Genomic DNA, 17,080 nt, shown 5'->3' with positions numbered 1-17,080 from the left:
AACACTTGAACACATGCCTCAGGGTAGAGAAATAATAAAATTTCCATTCATGGCTGAACCTACAGATGATATCTACAGAATTAATTGTGATTACCCAGTGGCTATATTTTAATTAAGAAAGTTGTAATGACATACCTTGGCACAGATAAATCAAATTCCTGAGTTCTGTTTTGAAGAATTCATTGTTTGTTTTTATTACATGGCTCTCTGGAATATTTGATTCTGATGGGTCAAATACAGCATTACATATAATGACCACTAAACTTTATAATTGATCATTTTAGCAGGCAACCAATTTTCTACATACAGCTGTGCTAGCTTCGTGTCTCTCACATCACTCTGCAGTCTCCTTCTTTTTATATAACTTAATGTTAATGTTCTTAATGTTAATTTTTTTGTTTATTTGGTAAGTAAGTATGTAATAAGCATGGTAAATGGGTTGTACAGTCAATGGGCTGTTATTGCAAAACAATAAGACCTGATCACCCTATCTGGGATTATTTTGCTATAATGACTGGCTGACTGTACATTATCCCTTACATTTGTGCTTATTGTTGTTTGATTTATAATAAACAAGGCAGTGCAAAGAACGAATGGTCTTTCTGCACAAATTCCCAAGATTACCGGTTTTTGTTTTTTCAGTCCTGGCAGGTACTACATCTGACAATGACGAAGTTTATGATGATATGACACCAACACCAGATTATGACTACAACTCTACTTTTGACTACTATTATTACAGTAAGTTGGCATGTTACTATGGACTGCTGGTGAGTACATTCATCTAATAGCAGGAGTTCCTATTGCTATAACATACTTGTTGTTTCTATTTCAGATGGCACTGGCCCAGCCATTATAAATTATGATCTGTATGCAATTCTTCATGAAACAAATGGAGATGAAAATATGGGCAGAGCAAACAATGTCTATGCGCAAGATACTAATAATCAAAGGAATAAGGTACAGTGGCATAAACACCATTATTGTAATCTTTTTCTAAAAAGGTAATTTCTAAAAATGTAATTAACCAGCCTCTGCTTTGTTTGGTCAAAAAGACTAACAAGAGCTACACCTTACAAGAATTAGAATAAAATGCTGTTTAGACAAGTTTGATTACTCTATTTAACCCCGGACACTCGCCAAACCTTTGGGTTTTTTTTAGGAGTCATTGCCAGTGTATAGACACTATGTAATGTTAACCGGACTGCTGGTACTGCAAGTCTGCCAACAGACATGAATTAGACAGTCCACAGTGGGCCTCAAAGGTGAGTTGAATCAACCAGTCCTACTGTAAGTCATAGGTGATGTTTATTGTATAGCAGCAGCTATGACACTGTTACTAAAGTTATTTTCAATTCAATTTGATAGTACTGGGACATTCATGATACCGCCTTAAGTCTTAAAGAAATGCTATTCATACAACTCTACATGTAGTTATAATTTTGTATCACAGCTCTTGATACAAATCTCTATTAAGAGCACTGTTCTGTATGACAAATACACCATAGTAGTCTAGAGATGCAGAAAGATTGTGATAACAATTTATGGTTGTGCTATGACAAGTAAACGGGTTCTTACATCTCTTTCTCTCTCTCTTTTAAAGAGATTAAGCTGCTGATGTAAGAGGAAGGGCCATAACATCCTATGTCTGCAAAGAAAAAGGTCAATATTGATGGATTCATTTTCAGTGAATCATCACGGAGCTTTGAAAAAAAAAATCTTTGTAAAAAATGTATCTTTTAATATGGCCGTTTTGTTTAGAATAATTGTTTCTTTTATATCAGACTTGAAATGAGCACAGATTTGACATGTTTTCGACCTTTTGCTATCCAAGAATAAGTACTGTAGATGTATAATCATTGTCTGAGAAAGTTTTCTGAGAAATGAAATCTTCACTTTCACATTTTTTTTTAGCCTTTTTAAAAAAGTGTCTTACTGATTGCTCAACCAACTCTCATGTCTAATTACAGTCTGTAACTTCCAGCAATAATGTGTTGACTTCTTTAATCTTTGACATAAAAAATGAACACATTTCAGTAACTAAGCAGAAAAAATAAAACAAGTAAAATGTGTCATAGAAAGAATAATATCAATGTTGATTAAAAAACAGAGAAGAAAAGCTAAAGCAACCAAATAAGCAATATATGAGATGTAATGTTCCAGTTCTGAAACTTCAGAACCCCACAAGCATCACTTCCTGTTAAACATGTCAACTAGAGAAGAAAAGTTTAGTTAAAGGTCTGACAAAGGCAGACTAAGATCTATGTAGTGTAGACAGAATATTATCATGTATGACTACATTTATTAAGCAACAATTATTTGCTCCCTGATCTTTGAACACCTGAAACTGTAGTCAAACATGCTGCTTTCATTACCATACAGCCATAAATAACATGCATCTAATTTACTGTGGGACAGGTCCCAGAGCTCTGATACCAAGGTCCTCATCAACCTGCCTGCAGATGTATACTGTCCCCGCTATCTCACTAAACCACACACAAGTGTATGACAGTTTCCTGAACAGACCACACAAATAAGCTTCTGTTTTCTCTGTCTTGTCTGGGCAACATAAGAGAGTCACCTTCTGGACTATCTCCAATCAATAGTTGAACCCAGACCAGTATATTACTCAAATTCTACAAATAAAAGGCTTCCCATTTGCATGAAAAGATGCTGTTATTAACTACTTCAAACTAGTGTTTGACAGGTTTAAATATTGGTCTATTCTACTGGACCATTTAAAGAAAATTAGACAAGTAGAAAAATAAAGCCACTGCAAGAAAGTGGTCTGTGCACAACCAAAAAGGATGTAAATGATCTAGTCTTTGTAAACATAACAACGATATATTACATGGACATTCAGGTCATCTACAGTGCCTGTTCCTTGGTCCTTTCATAAGACATTCAGTTATTTTGAATAGAGAAAATATCTAAAGCAATCATTACTGCATTATTTAAGCCTCTTATTATATGTGAACATCAATCATTGTAGAAATTTAGGAAATTTCTGTTTTTTCCCCCCTATTCTTTTTGGGAAATTATCTTTTTTCAAACACCTATTCCTTAATGTAACACATATGTACTTTTCCTCTTTGTTCTATATATATAAAATTAACATTCTTATCATAGAATTGTTAGAGCAGTGACCGAGCAGTTAGCATGCATGTTCTAAAATGTTGAGCTGTGGTGCCCATGCAGGCTGTGAGTTTGAGTCTGACTTGCAACACTTCCGGATCCGTTTCCTCTATCCATTATCTTATAAATAAAACAATATGGCCAAAAATGCAATACATAACTAAAAAAGTAATATAATTACAAGCCCAATGCAGGTCAATTGTAGAAAGAAAGAAAGAAAGAACATATGAAAATTGTGCTGTTGTGGCAGTGTGGTTGATTAATATTTATTTACTATCCTCTCTCCAGTATTCTGTCAATAAAAATGTTGCGAAACGGTAAAATAAAATAGAAAAATAGTCTAAAATAAATTAAAACGTCATAACATCACAAGCCATGAATCATATTAAGAAGAACAGAACAGAAGAAAAGAAAAAGCTACATGCAAACATTTAAGAAACGTGCAGATAGCCTAATGTCCACGTTCACATGTGTACAGCTAGTAGCCTATTAACTGAACAGCCATAGCTCAATCAGTAGCCTGTCAATTATCGTTGATGGTCACCATTAGCCGCGCTCACCGACGCCCCCTGCAGCGCTTTACTGCAGCTCCTGTCACATTTCCCCATTCACATGGAGCGCCTGGATTACAGAGAAGAGGAAGAGAGAAGCGTGATCTCATCATACATTCACCTCATTTCTCCTGATACCACTAGAGACCGCAAGTGGAGCGGCGATAGCCTACACGCACCTAACACACATTCATTTTTTCCTTTCATTTTTTTTTTTCTTCGATCATGCAAATGTAAGATTTTCTCAGGAAAATAAGGAATTATATTTTCTGGAACAATAGTCAGCTGCTGTTGCGCTGAAGGATCCAGCAGATGCGACTCTGGGCTCCTGCTGACCACACAGTGAGTGCTTTGTGGAACTGTGATGTTTTCTTTCTCTTAAGCTCCGTTATTGTCAGTTTCCATCTGCCATTAAAAGATGCAGAGGTTGCAGTATTTAAACAGCACTAGTATGCCAAACCACAATTATGAATGGAGCTACGAATACTACGACGACGAAGAGCCCTTGTCTTTCGAGGAACTCAAAGCACATAGATGTGAGTCTCTCCATTGTGTTTTGTGCATTATGTCTTGATGTGTTTTATTCTACTGCATATCTATATCTTATCTATTTTTACTAGGCTATTTTACCACAGCTTTATATAATATAAAATGAAATAATTAATTCAAGACATAAGTAAAAGAAATGAAACATTTATCTATCTATCTATCTATCTATCTATCTATCTATCTATCTATCTATCTATCACAAAACAACAAAGATAAATAATTTTTTTAATTATGTGAATTATAATTTAATAGACATTAGTATGTTTTATATTTATTATAATTTATTTGTGATTTTTTTATATTATTAAAATTATTTTAAAAAAGCATTTTATTTATATTTTTACTTTTTTTTAAATGTTCTAATAAAATACATATTTTATGTATGATATATATTTTAATATAATATTATGATATAATATTCTATGCATTTTTACAGATCTGATGTTAGCTGTAGTGTCATTTTGAACACATTTTTAATTTATGCGAATTCCCAATGTTTGTAATTTTGATGATGGGAGTAGAGACCGTAAACAAAATATGGGCTGAAAGACACATTTTAAGATCCATTTCAGTCCCACGTTTATGTCACACAGTTGTGTTTTCTTGCAGATTCCATTGTGATCGGATTCTGGGTGGGTCTTGCAGTTTTTGTCATTTTCATGTTTTTTGTTCTGACTCTCCTGACCAAAACAGGAGCCCCACATCCAGAGTAAGTACATGCAATTAACTGCTAAATACTGCTTTGCTTATTATCTGTAGTAATCAGGACAAAACAGACCAAATAAAAGTGAAAGTTTCCCTTTACATTCCAAAAGTCAAATTCTTTCTGATCATCTGTAGCACAATTGCGATGTACTGAACCAAGGCAGTGTTTCAGCATCCCCAGTCTGCCTGCACTTTGGCCACCTTGCGGCCTCATTATTTTGTCTTTGCTTCAGAGCGCTGTGTGTGTGTTTTTATGTGCTTCCACACAACCTAGTTGAAACCTCTCTACAATAACGGCAATATTCTAATATTGGCTATGGTGTTTGAGCCCCTCCTTTTAGAAGCAAAGATGTCCGCTATAAAAGCAGGCGCGCAAACACCATTCCTCAGATTTTTCTGACTGAGGGACAAAGAGCGCATCGCTCGCACCTCAAAGAACTCTGAGTCTTGTAGTGCGGCCAGCATTCGGAATGTCTCGTTCCCCTTCATCTCAGGGAACCGAGGTTACATACGTAAATGAGATGTTCCCTTACGACTCAGTACACTTGACATTGCGTTCTGCTAATGCATATGGGGAACAGAATCCCATCACGCAGCACTACACGACATAACCTCCCAGAGAGGAAACATGATGCTGCAGTCTCGTGGGACGGCGACTGACATGAGTATGCCGCAGTGAGAATTGGGTCAGGAGGGGAGCACTCCCAATGGATATATGAACTATAGCCATATAGTATGAATTAACCCCTTCATGAACCCAGTCGGGAAGGAAGTTTATTTATAATGAAAGTGTTTGTGACTTTATGGTAAATTACAATGGCCTGAATGCAGGCGGTTGTGTTAAATGATGGGGAGCCCGTACTTAAAGGGAGTGGCAGAAGTATATGTTTGGCAAATGAAATAGCAAGTGCTCTAAACAGAGAGGACTTGTGAAGAGTGAGATGTTATGTGTAAAAACACACCATTCGTCCATCCCCATGAGGAGGCCATGCCTCTAGTTGAGTGTGCTTTAACACCAATTGGGCAAATCTTACCCTGCGACTAGTAAGCCAGGAAACTGCATCAACGATCAAGTGAGAAAGTCTTTGCTTGGAGACAGACATTCCTTTTGTGCATCCTCCATAGCACACAAAGAGCAGACAGTCTGAACTGGCGAGTTAGCTCAACGTATGCGTGTAGTGCCAGCACAGGGCATAACAAATGCAAGGATGTTCATCATCCGAATTAAATGGAGGGAAGAAGGCTTGAAGGTGAACAACCTTTGCTCTGAAGGGTGTGGTTAGAACCTTAGGCACATAGCCTTTTCTTGGTTTGACAGTGGCTTTTGAAAGACCAGGGCCAAACTCCAGACATGAATTATCAATCGATAGTGCATGTAAGTCACTGACCCGTTTTACTGAGGCCAGAGCCAGCAGTAGTGTGGTCTTATTAGAGAGCATGCGCAAATCAACAGAGTCCAAAGGCTCGAAAGGGGGCCCTGCGAGCACATTTAGGACCAAAGTTAGGTCCCAAGTCAGGACTGTAGCTGGCTGAGGTGGATTTAATCGTCTTGCTCCTCTAAGGAACTTTTTTAAATCATGTTTGCCTATATTGGGGCTGGCTTCAGATGCGTAGTCGCCACATAAACTTTGAGCGCTGACAGAGTGAGTCCTGCATCTAATCGCTCTTGAAGAAATATGAGAATTTCATGTATGGGGCAGTTTACTGGGTCTTTGCCATGTGAAAGACCCCAATCAGTGAACACATTCCATTTTAGCGCATAGAGGCGTCTTGTGGACGGTGCTCTGATCTGTAAAATGGTGTTCATGACTGAATGCATTAGTTCTGGTGCGTGTAGCACACTCCGTTCAAAGGCCACACCTGTAGGCTTCGCAGCTCTGGCTGGGGATGCCAAACCATGCCTTTTGTTTGAGAGAGAAGATCTTTCTTCAGCGGTATTTCCCATGGAGGCCCGTCCATTTTGGCGCAATTAACAGAACTGTTTCCATGTCCACTCTGACTTTGCTGATGACAGAATGGAGGCGGCACACTGGGGGGGCCACAACTGTTGTGTTGTCCGAACGAATCAGAATGTGGTGATTCACAATATTGGAATGAAATCTCTCAAAGCTAGAAAGACAGCCAGTAGCTCTAGGCGGTTGACATGTCACGGCCGTTTCACACCTGTTTCCAGGTGTTGAAAGTCGGGTGTCCATTACACACCATGCCCCAACCTGTGTTGGATGCATTTGTAGTCAGCACTTTCTTTCTGAAAACTTGACCCAGCATAACACCCTGTTTGTAGAAGGTGGGCACTGTCCATGGTGCTAGAGCAGCCAGACAGTGGTGAGTTACTGTGATGAACATGTAATTGAAATGACTTCAGTGGTAATGTTTTTTCAGTTTGAATTGAAACAGACACCGAAGAATGGTCTGTAAATTCTCATTCATGAGGTGTGCATGCATGAACTCCTGAAAAGGAGATTTACTGGCTGGGGAAAAATGTTTTTTTTTGCCCAGTTGACATTAAACCAGATTTTCCATATGGCAAAGCAGCAAGTCTCTGATTGGCTAGTAATAACCAATCACTGAGGTAATTCAAAACACACACCGTTCATCTTCAATGGGGCGAGTGCCACATCGATACATTTCGTGAACGTGTGGGGAGCCAGAGTTAGACCGAAATGAAGGACTTTAAATTGATACGCAGTTCCCTTGAATGCGAATCTAAAAAGCCGCCTGTAACGCGGTGCAATTGGTACATGAAGTACGCGCCCTTCAGATCTATTGATGCAAATCAGTCCTGAGGATGGATGTGCGATAAGATCTGTTTCTGAGTTAACATTTTTAATGGGCGTGTCGCAAGCAAGCGATTCAAGCTTCTCAGAAATAGAATGGGCTTAAGCCTGCCTTCCTTCTCCAGTATGAGGAAATAATGGCTGTAAATCCTGCTGTGTGTGTCGCAGTCTGCGCACGCAACAGCAGCATATCGTGTGGTCGGACCACAGATTATGCTCGATCATTGTAAACACCAGCTCTGACATGCCCGTGAGAACTTGCCACGCATTCGCAACAGGACAGAGGGCAATTTGGTATGTTCATAACATGATATAATGCGCCGCTCACCACTGGGAAGTGGTTGCGCATAATGTGAGCCTCCGAAGAGGGAAAGCTCTTTATTGAAAAAAAGTGAGTGTCTTGTGCATGTGCAACGAGCGCTGTAATCTTTTTGCAATCTTTGTAATTCATTACAAGATATAATGCGCCACTCACCATTGGGAAGTGGTTGTGCAATATATGTGGGCTTTGAAGTAGGAAAGCCCTTTATTGAAAAAGTGTGAGCGTCTCGTGCGAGTGCTGTACTCTTTTTACAATCTTTGTATGTACATACATGATATAATGTGCCGCTCACCATTGGGAAGCGGTTGTGCATAATGTGTGGTCTTTGGAGTGGGAAAGCCCTTATTGAAAAAGTGTGAACGTCTCGTGCGAGCGCTGTACAGTTTTTGCAGTCTTGTATGTTCATACATGATATAATTGGCCGCTCACCATTGGGAAGTGGTTGTGCATAATGTGCAAACTTTATTGCATGTGATTAATGTGAGACACAGAAAACAACATATTGAACAACAATTTCATCAACAATATTCCTTTCATGACAAACAGCAGTGGGGAAGAGTGGAACAGTATTGTGTGTCAGGAGCACTTTGCTGCGTGGGGGGGTGGGGGGTGCTGAGGCAGTTGGTGTGGAGTTTTTAGCCGGGCGCTGGACCGAGACAGAGCGGGAGTGAGCAGTTTGTGATGATGTACTGCTCCGTTTTGGCATAAAATGTCTCATAGCCTGTGATTGTTGCTGAGTCGTGATGTAGCGCTCAGAAATTCTATTTGCAGAGCCTCTGAAAAGGCTGGCTGGAGACACAGGAGCATCAAATCAAAAAGAGCAGCTTTTCCTGTGTCACGCATTTCCGTGAGTGTCAGCCAGATGTGACGATCCAAAAACACCAGGTTGCTCATTGACTTGCCAATGGCCTGTGCAGTGAATTTTGTGCCTTGCAGCGCTAAGTCTGTAGTGGTGCGGAGCTCTTTGAACATCTCTGGATCATAGCCTTGCTCATCCATTTGTTTAAGGAACTTAGCTTGGAAAACTTGGAGCACTGTCGTCGCGTGGAGTGCTGAACCAGTTTGGCCCACCACTGAGTATGCTCTTCCAGTCAGTGCGGACGTTAGTCGACATGGCTTAGAAAGATGAAGGGAGTGTGAGTTCCATGCCCTGCTACACGCTGGGCAGAGATGTGCCGCTACCGCTTCTTTCAAGGTGGGTAGTTGGGCATTACCATTTTCTTTCCCGTGATCCACATTAGAGAGGATGTAATCGCTGCGCGGGTGAGCTGAATAGGGCACGCAACAGGATTTTGACAGTTTGTTATGAACTTCAGGGAAGAATGGGGTAGACCTACAGGACGCGGTCGCTTGACGGCATCCGGTCTGCAGGAACCATTCATTACGGCGAGATTGCGTAGGTTCCTTTGGAGGAGACCACTCGATATTGAGCTCTTCGACCACCCTTGAAAGGACGCAAAGCATCTCCTTGTCAGTGGCGCGTACACGCTCCTCGCCCTCGTTGGGGGAATCCATTGACCACTCGCCTGATGCAGCGAGAGACATGACATCGTCATCATCCCCAGCATCAGAACTGCCGAACAAGACGAGGCCGTGCGCTCCTGCAGAGGGCCGGAGCTCGTCACGCACATAATGTTCGGCATAGACGCATTACATAGAGATTGAGAGACTTGCGGGGCGTTTGCCAGCACGAGCACCACCACAAATTCATCCTGATCGACCTTGCCGGCCCCACTCTGCCTCCTCGTGTGATCCCTCGGGTGTCACAGGTGGGTGGGAGGGCGCGGGAGGCTGAATTATCCCTCAGAACGAGAATGATTCGCGAGTGAAGCATCTTGAGACTTATGCTCTCGCAGTGAGGGCAGTCTGTCTCCATGAGAGCTGACTCTGCGTGGGCGTGGACCAGACAATGAATGCAGCTCATGCTGATCTAACAGCAGAATATGCCTCTCGCACAAGGAACACTTACGGAATGACATCTTTAAAAAGACACGAACATGTAAGCGACTCTTTTATTTATATATATATATATATATATATATATATATATATATATATATATATATATATATATATACACACACACAATATAACAATATACAGTTGTTTATAAGGATACACAACTCCTGACAAAGCGCTGCAGAGAATCAGGATGCTGAAGTGGCCCATTCACCAGCGAAGCGTAAAATAGTGCCTACAAGATTTGCATGCACACAGAACGTTTTGTAAATGTGTAAATCAAGTTGCAACAGAGAAGTGAAATGAGCACCAGTGCTTTTGGAGTGTGGGAGTACCTTTAGCCATGTTTCATATTCTATCCTCCATCTGTGTGTGTGCATGTGTATGGAAGATCACATATTGCTTTTTCCCTTTCGGTGATCTTGAGTATAAGAGGTCGGTGCTGTGCTGCTGTGCTGTGTTAATGGATGACTCACATCTATAGAGTAGCTGAATTAAAAGACCACTAAACAGACAGCCGGCTTGGCCCCTAAACTACCCCACTGCTCCATTAGACCAGAGGTCAGGGGCTATTAGTGCCTCACTATTAAAACCAAGATGCCAGACAATAAAACCTCCTCAAAATTAAGAGTTAGGGCGTTATTGGATATAAATTTGCCTTTTAAATGAATTCTTTTTCCGTGCCAGAATGCAGGAGGTAATTGCGTCGGGTTAGTGTGTGGGCATACATGCATATGTACAAGCCCACAAGATGCAAGGAACCAGACTGGATTCTGTGAAGGTAAAATAGTGCCTAAATGATTTGCATGGGCAGAGTAAGATTTGTGAAAGCGTAAATCAAATTGCAAGCGTAAAAATAAATTACAACATTTTGTAAAGGTGTAAATCAAGATGCAAGTATAAGAAAAAAATATTAGCAATACTTTAACATTTTGCATAAGTGTAATTCATGTGTTGTGAATCTTAATTTCGTATTAACACAAAGTAAATTTGGTGTGTATTCTTCTGACTTCCTTTTTCTCACACTTACGGCACTGTTTTTGCACCTAAACATGGCCAAAAACATTGCAAACCTGCAATCAGCGATATGCAAGCAAAGGTGTCATGAACAGCAAAACGGATTGGCCGCATAGAATCAGTCTGTATGTGTAAAATATACTACTGCAAACGTGTGAATGACTTGTGTTTGTGGCATAAATATTTTCCAGAAATAATCTGATATACACTGTTCTGTCTTCCTTTTGTTGCGCTCACAATTTTGGCACAAATTTCTCACTGAAAAAGAGTTTTGCAAGTGCAAGGAGGAAGGCGGGTCTACCTGCTTCTAGTAACCAATCAAATAAGGTTTTCGTTGACCAGTTTACTCTGACCTGATTGGTTTAATAATGTGACAGACAGCTTCTTCTTCATATGGCGTTGTTTCTCTGGGTAGACCCGCCTTCCTCCTCGTGCTTGCAAAACTCTTTTCAGTGAGAAATTCTTGCCAAAAGTGTGATTACAACAAAGGGAAGATGGAACAGTGTATATCTGATTATTTCTGGAAAATATTTATGCCACAAACACAAGTCATTAATATGTTTGCAGTAGTTTATTTTACACACACAGACTGATTATATGCGGTCAATCCGTTTTGCTGTTCATGACACCTTTGCTTGCATATCACTGATTGCTGGTTTGCAATGTTTTTGGCCATGTTTAGGTGCAAAAACAGTGCCAAAAGTGTAAGTGCGGAAAAAAAGGAAGGCAGAAGAATACAGACCAAATTTACTTTGGGTTAATACGAAATTACAGATTCACAACACATGAATTACACTTATGCAAAACGTTAAAATATTGCTAATATTTTTTTCTTATACTTGCATCTTGATTTACACCTTTACAAAATGTTGTAATTTATTTTTACGCTTGCAATTTGATTTACGCTTTCACAAATCTTACTCTGCCCATGCAAATCATTTAGGCACTATTTTACCTTCACAGAATCCAGTCTGGTTCCTTGCATCTTGTGGGCTTGTACATATGCATGTATGCCCACACACTAACACGATGCAATTACCTCCTGCATTCTGGCACGGAAAAAGAATTCATTTAAAAGGCAAATTTATATCCAATAACGCCCTAACTCTTTCTATATTCAAATGTATTGGATAAATAATTTTGAGGAGGTTTTATTGTCTGGCATCTTGGTTTTAATAGTGAGGCAGTAATAGCCCCTGGCCTCTGGTCTAATGGAGCAGTGGGGTAGTTTAGGGGCCGAGCTGGCTGTCTGTTTAGTGGTCTTTTAATTCAACTACTCTATAGATGTGAGTCATCCATTAACACAGCACAGCAGCACAGCACCGACCTCTTACTACTCAAGATCACCGAAAGGAAAAAAGCAATATGTGATCTCCCATACACATGCACACACACAGATGGAGGATAGAATATGAAACATGGCTAAAGGTACTCCCACACTCCAAAAGCACTGGTGCTCATTTCACTTCTCTGTTGCTATGTTCACACAGCAGCAAAATAGTTGTCAGTCACGTTTTGGAGTGCTAAATACAGTTACGTTCACAAACAGTTCGGTTATAAATGAGAGTGACAACCGCACTTTATGTGAATATCAAACTGACCCCCTTACATTTTCAGAACTCACATCAGCACATTGCCCATGTTCACACAGCAGCAGAAAATGGTTGTCAGTCCGTTTTTAGAGTGCTACATGCAGTTACGTTCCCACACAGTTTGATAACTGACAGCATTCTAAAACCAAACTGACTTTAAATTTTCAAGACTCACACCTGTGCTGTGTGAAAGGAACCACAGTGGACAACTTGTTAACAAATTGGGAACTGCTCTCATCTGTTTTGAGGTTTGGGAATGACTTAAATGCGAAACTCTACACTCTGTTAAAAAACAAAAATAAGTGTTCAAAGCCAACGAATGAACTCGTACCTCGATTTTTTGTATCCAATAAAATAATTCAGCATTTTCCACCATCGGGCTGAACGTTTCTAAGCATGGTGAGTAACGGTTCCACTTGAGCACGGTTTGGTATGATACGATTACAAACTGTACCCGGTCTGGATTTCTCAGCATGGTTACCTAACCTGGGAAACGAGTCTTTCCCTGCTATTCCACATTTCAGAAATCCACGTCCTGTTATACAACTGTTTACAGGAGTCTGTATGAATGAATAACCTCAGCCAAGCCACTTTTCTATTCTCACGATTGCCTTGAGCAATACTTGTAACCATAGGCTGCGTTCACACAGTCAGTGTTTGGGATTGACAACTATGTTTACTAACAGGTTTGACTCTCAATTTGTCTTGTTTTTACAACAGCTTACAGGAGCAGGTCAAATAATGTCTGTATGAACAAATTACCCAAGTCATGATGCCTGTAATAAATATCAAAGATGTCAGCTTTCAAAATACCTGAAATTCAAATTTGTTTTGTTTTTACCATTAGACCGAATGGTTCTTGTTGTGAAACTGTGCCATTCCATACTGATCTGGGCTCGTTGACACAGTTACGTCTTTTTCCACTTTGGAGCTGCAATATCCAACGGTGGCCCAGGGGTACACAATAGAGTTCTGCAACCCGACCCAACAAACCGGCGGGTTTCGGACTGGGTTCGGGTCAGTATGACTACGGGTTCTGTTTGGGTCTAGCTGAACCCGTAAGCCTTCCTAACTTGTTTCGTGCACATGCTTTAACTCACATGCAAATGGACGAGTTAGGGGCCTTTCAGAAGGAATGTGATTTTGCGTGCATCTGTGCTGCATTTAAATTGTGTAAACGTGCTGGACGGACATCTTTGACTGTTGCATCGCATCTCACTGTCTTGCACAGGGCCACTGTATTATGTAGACACCATCTCAAGTTAGAAAGAACTTTCAAGTTTTTAAAACGCATCTTGAGATACTATCATTCTTTGTGCTGCGTTTAGCTTGTCGAGTCACAAAGATTAAATTTTCTGAAGGGGCTTCGTGCCATGTTAAAACTGTGTATGTTTTCTGTTACACATGTTGCCTACGATGCTTACATAAAGTACAGCCTATTGCAAGAATAGTTGCATGGAGAAGAAATTATAATGAGAGTGAGCGATTTTTGGAGGTCCGGTTTGGTATTAAAATCTGATGGGATGGGTCGGATCAGGTCCGGGCCTAAAATCTGACAGTAACGCTAGGGATGGGTCACAGGGCCTCGGGTATGGGTCAGGTTCGAGCTTCATTTTAAGACCCGTGCAGACCTCTAGTGCACCATATTGTAAAATTTGCAGTCAATAAATTCTGAAAACAGCACAATGAAAATAAGCCATACACAATGGAAATAAGAGAAAAGAGAAAAGCCTCAGTACAAGAAAATTATCCTATATATATATATATATATATATATATATATATATATATATATATATATATAGAGGACAAATAAGTACAGCATATATATATATATATATATATATATATATATATATATATATATATGTATATATATATATATATATATATATATATATATATATATATATATATATATATATATATATATATATATATATATATATATATATATATATATATATATATATATATATGCTGTACTTATTTGTCCTCAAGTAGGCTACTCTGAACAACTCATGTTGGGTTTCTTCCAGAACTCTTATTGCACATAACTTTATCATTTTCAAAGCTATCAAATAAATTTATAAATAAAAAAGAAATTTCTAGCAGACAAGGGATATTTTCTATTTAGACTTCCACGATGGAAAACCATTATGCATTGACCAAGGAACTTAGGGTTGCCAAGTGTTCTATATTTAGGCTGAAGTAAAAACATCTTGTACGGGACGCCTCTTATTCCATATTTAAGTGGTAAAACGCTTACATTTATTGTGTTTTGGCTTAATCTTGTTGTGTTGTGGCTTAATTTTGTTGTGTTGAAGCTTAATTTCGTTGTTGCGCATTAATTTTGTTTTGTTGTGGCTTAATTTTGTTGTGTTGTGCCTTAATTTTATTGCGTTGCGACTTATTTCCATTGTGTTTTTTTAATTCACTTTTTTGAGTATTTTGTCGTGCACCATTGGGCCACCATAGAAATCAGAATTAGAATGGACTGAGTGGGCAAGTGACCAAGTCACTTGCTTGGTGAGTTGCTACATCACTAAAAGCGATCTACCAGTATGGTTCTCTGTCCTGAGTATGGTCAGGGAAAGTACTACCTGGTTGGTTAGGGTTAGGTTTAGAGTTGGGTTGTAATTCTCTGACAAATCAGGGAGTGCTTTTCTGATGAATATTACTGATTCATCCTATCAGGTATGGCTTTCTTCATGAATATAAATGTCTGTTCCCAACATCCTACATTCCAGAACTTCGTGAACAAGACAATTAACTAGTCTATCCTGTTAATTGCCATTGTTGCCAAACACTGCCAGTGTAATCTTAATCTAACAGAAAGGCAAAATGTTGCTCTTTAATGCTGCTTATGATGCTTTGCTTAAGAGTTCAATTCTACCTTGCTCCTGTGTTGTCTCCAACCTGCAGGGCTGCCGAGCCTTATGAAAAACGGATGCGGCTCATCAGCTGTGCAGAGGGTCTGAGGGGTCAGCGTGTGGCAGACACCCGGACGGGTCTCTCTCGCCCTTTACTGGAGGAGTCCCAGTCTCTTTTTCACTGTTACATCAATGAGGAGGCGCGAGAAGGGGTAAGGACTCTGAATGATGTTAATGGTGCTGTCCATGGACGTACGGGAAGAGGTGACTCCAGAGGGCATGTGGAGACAACTGGTTTAGTCGTCCAGAATACGGTCTTGGAGACTAGGGTGGAAAGAGAGGCTGCACTCCTGGCCCATTTCAACATTCCCAACTTTGTGAACTCTGAACTGAGCTCGGCTCTGGGGGAAGAAGACTTACTGCTGGGTGATCCCCCAATCATAATGGAGGAGGCCCGTCCTCGTTGTACACATCACATCATTGACTGAATTACCGATTTTAGACTTGCGGTGGAGTTTGAGGATGTTCGAAGATGCCTTTATTCACTCATTATTGCTCCATTCATTATCTTCAACTAAGCCTTTGATCTGGTGGAGACTGATGGTGTTTTGCTTCAACACTTCCACACCTCACCTCCAAAATGAGCTGTGTTCAAAGACTGGGCTCAGAGTGCTTTAAGGCTGAGCTATTATCTCACTTTTGTGTAAAATGTTAGGTTAGGTCAGGCTGTCAGACTGCAAGATCTAAAGATCCAAATGGGATATTGCAAAGAATTCTTGACAGCAGAGACAAAAAAGCTAGAACAAGAGTGAACAAACAACAAAGACAGGATGACTTTGTTTGGAAACTAGTGGTTAGAAAGAGTCAAAGATGAAGTAAGAAAAAATGTAATCCAACAAGGACTCTGTTGCCAGAGTTACAACTGTTGGGAGAGATTCCAACAGATTGCAATGCCTTATTGGTTCATATCATTCCTATTATATGCATGATTTGAAAATGCTCTTCATGTGCAGTGGAAATACATTTTTTTTTTAAACATTCACATGCCATCATCCTTATGTAGCCTAATAGCAAAATTGCACCAATTTGGTATTGCACTGCCTAGTTCTCTGGGCTTGTCATGCGACCAAATACGCAAGTAGAAAATAGATTAGAGCTGTCTGCACCTGTTGGCTGAAACGGAAGCTTGCATTCTTGCTCCTCTTGATTGTCTACATCAGCTGCCTGAGTTGCTGTAGAAAAATTAAATAATTCAATTCTTTCTCTCCTGTTTTACTGAACACCTGTATACCGATAAAGTTCAGTTGAAAACACTTTGCAAAGCTTCCTGTGGTGATATTGCATGTGTTGTGAAAGCAGTTTGGACCCTTATATATCTGATGATGCTAGTAAGCAATGCCCGAGAAACCATCCAGAAAACCCTAGCGCCTGCACAGCAGTGTGCTACAAACAACTCAGAATACATAAGCAACCACACAGAAACGCCACTGTAGCAATACATTTTTCACAGGCAAACACCACTTACATTTTCTTCACATAGTATAAAAATCTAGTTGAAAGTACGCTTGTAGTTTATAGTTTGTTGTCTTATAGTTTTGGG

General features: G+C 39.9%; 1 protein-coding gene across 1 annotated transcript; it reads left to right on the top strand.

Annotated features, from left to right (window-relative positions):
* Positions 1 to 3,457: 3,457 nt before the first annotated feature.
* LOC127452948 (melanocortin-2 receptor accessory protein 2A-like) lies at positions 3,458 to 17,038 on the top strand. The gene is made up of 3 exons (XM_051718861.1): positions 3,458 to 4,222; positions 4,845 to 4,944; positions 15,533 to 17,038. Exons 1-3 carry the CDS (start codon positions 4,105 to 4,107, stop codon positions 15,966 to 15,968), a joined length of 654 nt encoding a protein of 217 aa, XP_051574821.1. The 5' UTR covers positions 3,458 to 4,104; the 3' UTR covers positions 15,969 to 17,038.
* The last annotated feature ends 42 nt before the right edge of the window (positions 17,039 to 17,080 follow it).

Source organism: Myxocyprinus asiaticus, chromosome 15 (assembly GCF_019703515.2).
Source record: "Myxocyprinus asiaticus isolate MX2 ecotype Aquarium Trade chromosome 15, UBuf_Myxa_2, whole genome shotgun sequence".
Classification (NCBI taxonomy): domain Eukaryota; kingdom Metazoa; phylum Chordata; class Actinopteri; order Cypriniformes; family Catostomidae; genus Myxocyprinus; species Myxocyprinus asiaticus.
This window is presented reverse-complemented; position numbering and strand designations above follow the sequence as displayed.

What these genes read in the sequence shown, in the direction of transcription:
- LOC127452948 (XM_051718861.1), top strand. Translation starts at nt 4,105, where the DNA reads ATGCAGAGGTTGCAGTATTTAAACAGCACTAGTATGCCAAACCACAAT. An exon ending in GGAACTCAAAGCACATAGAT is followed by an intron (nt 4,223 to 4,844) that starts GTGAGTCTCTCC and finishes GTTTTCTTGCAG; the next exon opens with ATTCCATTGTGATCGGATTC. An exon ending in ACAGGAGCCCCACATCCAGA is followed by an intron (nt 4,945 to 15,532) that starts GTAAGTACATGC and finishes TCCAACCTGCAG; the next exon opens with GGCTGCCGAGCCTTATGAAA.